The sequence below is a fragment of the Nicotiana tabacum genome, chromosome 21 (genome assembly GCF_000715075.1).
Source record: "Nicotiana tabacum cultivar K326 chromosome 21, ASM71507v2, whole genome shotgun sequence".
Lineage (NCBI taxonomy): Eukaryota > Viridiplantae > Streptophyta > Magnoliopsida > Solanales > Solanaceae > Nicotiana > Nicotiana tabacum.
Window position 1 is genome coordinate 66,551,171 of NC_134100.1, and position 1,438 is coordinate 66,552,608.

General features: G+C 38.7%; 1 protein-coding gene across 1 annotated transcript; it reads left to right on the top strand.

Moving 5' to 3' along the window:
* The first annotated feature begins 1,038 nt into the window (after nt 1–1,038).
* LOC107775510 (uncharacterized) lies at nt 1,039–1,438 on the top strand. The gene is made up of 2 exons (XM_016595247.2): nt 1,039–1,192; nt 1,287–1,438. Exons 1-2 carry the CDS (start codon nt 1,039–1,041, stop codon nt 1,436–1,438), a joined length of 306 nt encoding a protein of 101 aa, XP_016450733.1.

Here is a 1,438-nt window from a genome sequence, read left to right on the forward strand (position 1 = left end):
ATATTGATTCTGATTATATGGTGGGATCGGGTTACGCGCCGCAACATATATTTTACTTGTTATTATTAATATTTAAATGGAGGAATAAGGGAGGATTGTGTTTCTATGGTAGGATCGGGTTGCGCGCCGTAGTGGTTTGTGTGTTTTGTATTCCTTGTTGTAATGTTTTGGCTTCGGTGTTTACATACGAGATTTTAAGGATTCGTAATTCTGGTTTTATTGGTTTTCGAGGATTGAGGTTACTGTCATGAGTTAACTACACTATATTCCTGTATGTCCTTTCATGTCATTATTATTACACTGCGTACAGGTTATTGTAAGTGACCCGCCTTAGCCTCGTCACTACTTCGTCGAGGTTAGGCTCGACACTATAGAGTACATAGGGTCGGTTGTACTCATACTACACTCTACACTTCTTGTACAGACTTTGGAGTCGGTCCCAGCGGCGATCAGTGGATAGCTCGGATCGAACATTTGACGGAGATTTGAAGTACAACCGCTCGCGTCCGCAACCCTAAAGTCTTCTTCTACTTCATCCTAGATGTTTTACTTCTTTTCAGATTAGTTTACTTTTATTCAAACCATTATATGTATTATTCTAGTTGCTCGCGCACTTGTAACACCAGTTCTGGGTTGTATTTATATATTTCGGTTGTTATGACTTTTCATACTTTATTTCATTTTTATTACAGTTATTTCAGTTTAATTCAGTTAATTTGATTTGTTAAAAATGGTTTAAAACTATTCTAATATTGGCTTGTCTAACAAGTGAAATGTTAGGCGCCATCACGGTCCCGAGGGTGAAATTTCCGGTTCGTGACATTTAAATCCTTACGTTAATTGGACTATGAGTATTCTAGTTTAACAAATTAAGAATCGTATGTGCCCAAGGATGAAAAGTTAAGGACCATTTTGGTTAAAACTCACGTTCTCTCCCCATCTAAAAGTTTAAAACCCATCTCAAAATCACGTCGCCCCATTTAGCAAGACGGAAGACGAGCGAAGAATATCAAAACCCAAGAGAGAAGAAGAAGAAAGATGAACACAGACATTACCGCATCGGCAAAGCCGGAATACCCAGTTATAGATCGAAACCCTCCTTTTACTAAAACCGTTGCCAACTTCAACACTCTTGATTACCTTCGCCTTACTACTATCGCCGGCATCTCTGTCACTGTCGGCTACCTCTCTGGTACTTTTTAAAAATCATTTTCTATTCACATTTTCATATCGATTTGGTTGTTTCTTGATTAGTTATATTTAATTTTTGTATTTGATTTGTGTAGGAATAAAGCCAGGGATAAGGGGCCCATCAATGGTAACAGGAGGTTTAATTGGGGTTATGGGAGGATTCATGTACGCTTACCAGAATTCAGCTGGAAGGCTCATGGGTTTTTTCCCCAATGAAGGAGAGGTAGCTAAGTACAGGAAACGCTAA

Bases quoted from the DNA above. Each gene is read 5' to 3' on its own strand.
- LOC107775510 (XM_016595247.2), top strand. From the start codon at position 1,039: ATGAACACAGACATTACCGCATCGGCAAAGCCGGAATACCCAGTTATA. The intron at 1,193-1,286 runs GTACTTTTTAAA...TGATTTGTGTAG, and splicing joins CACTGTCGGCTACCTCTCTG to GAATAAAGCCAGGGATAAGG.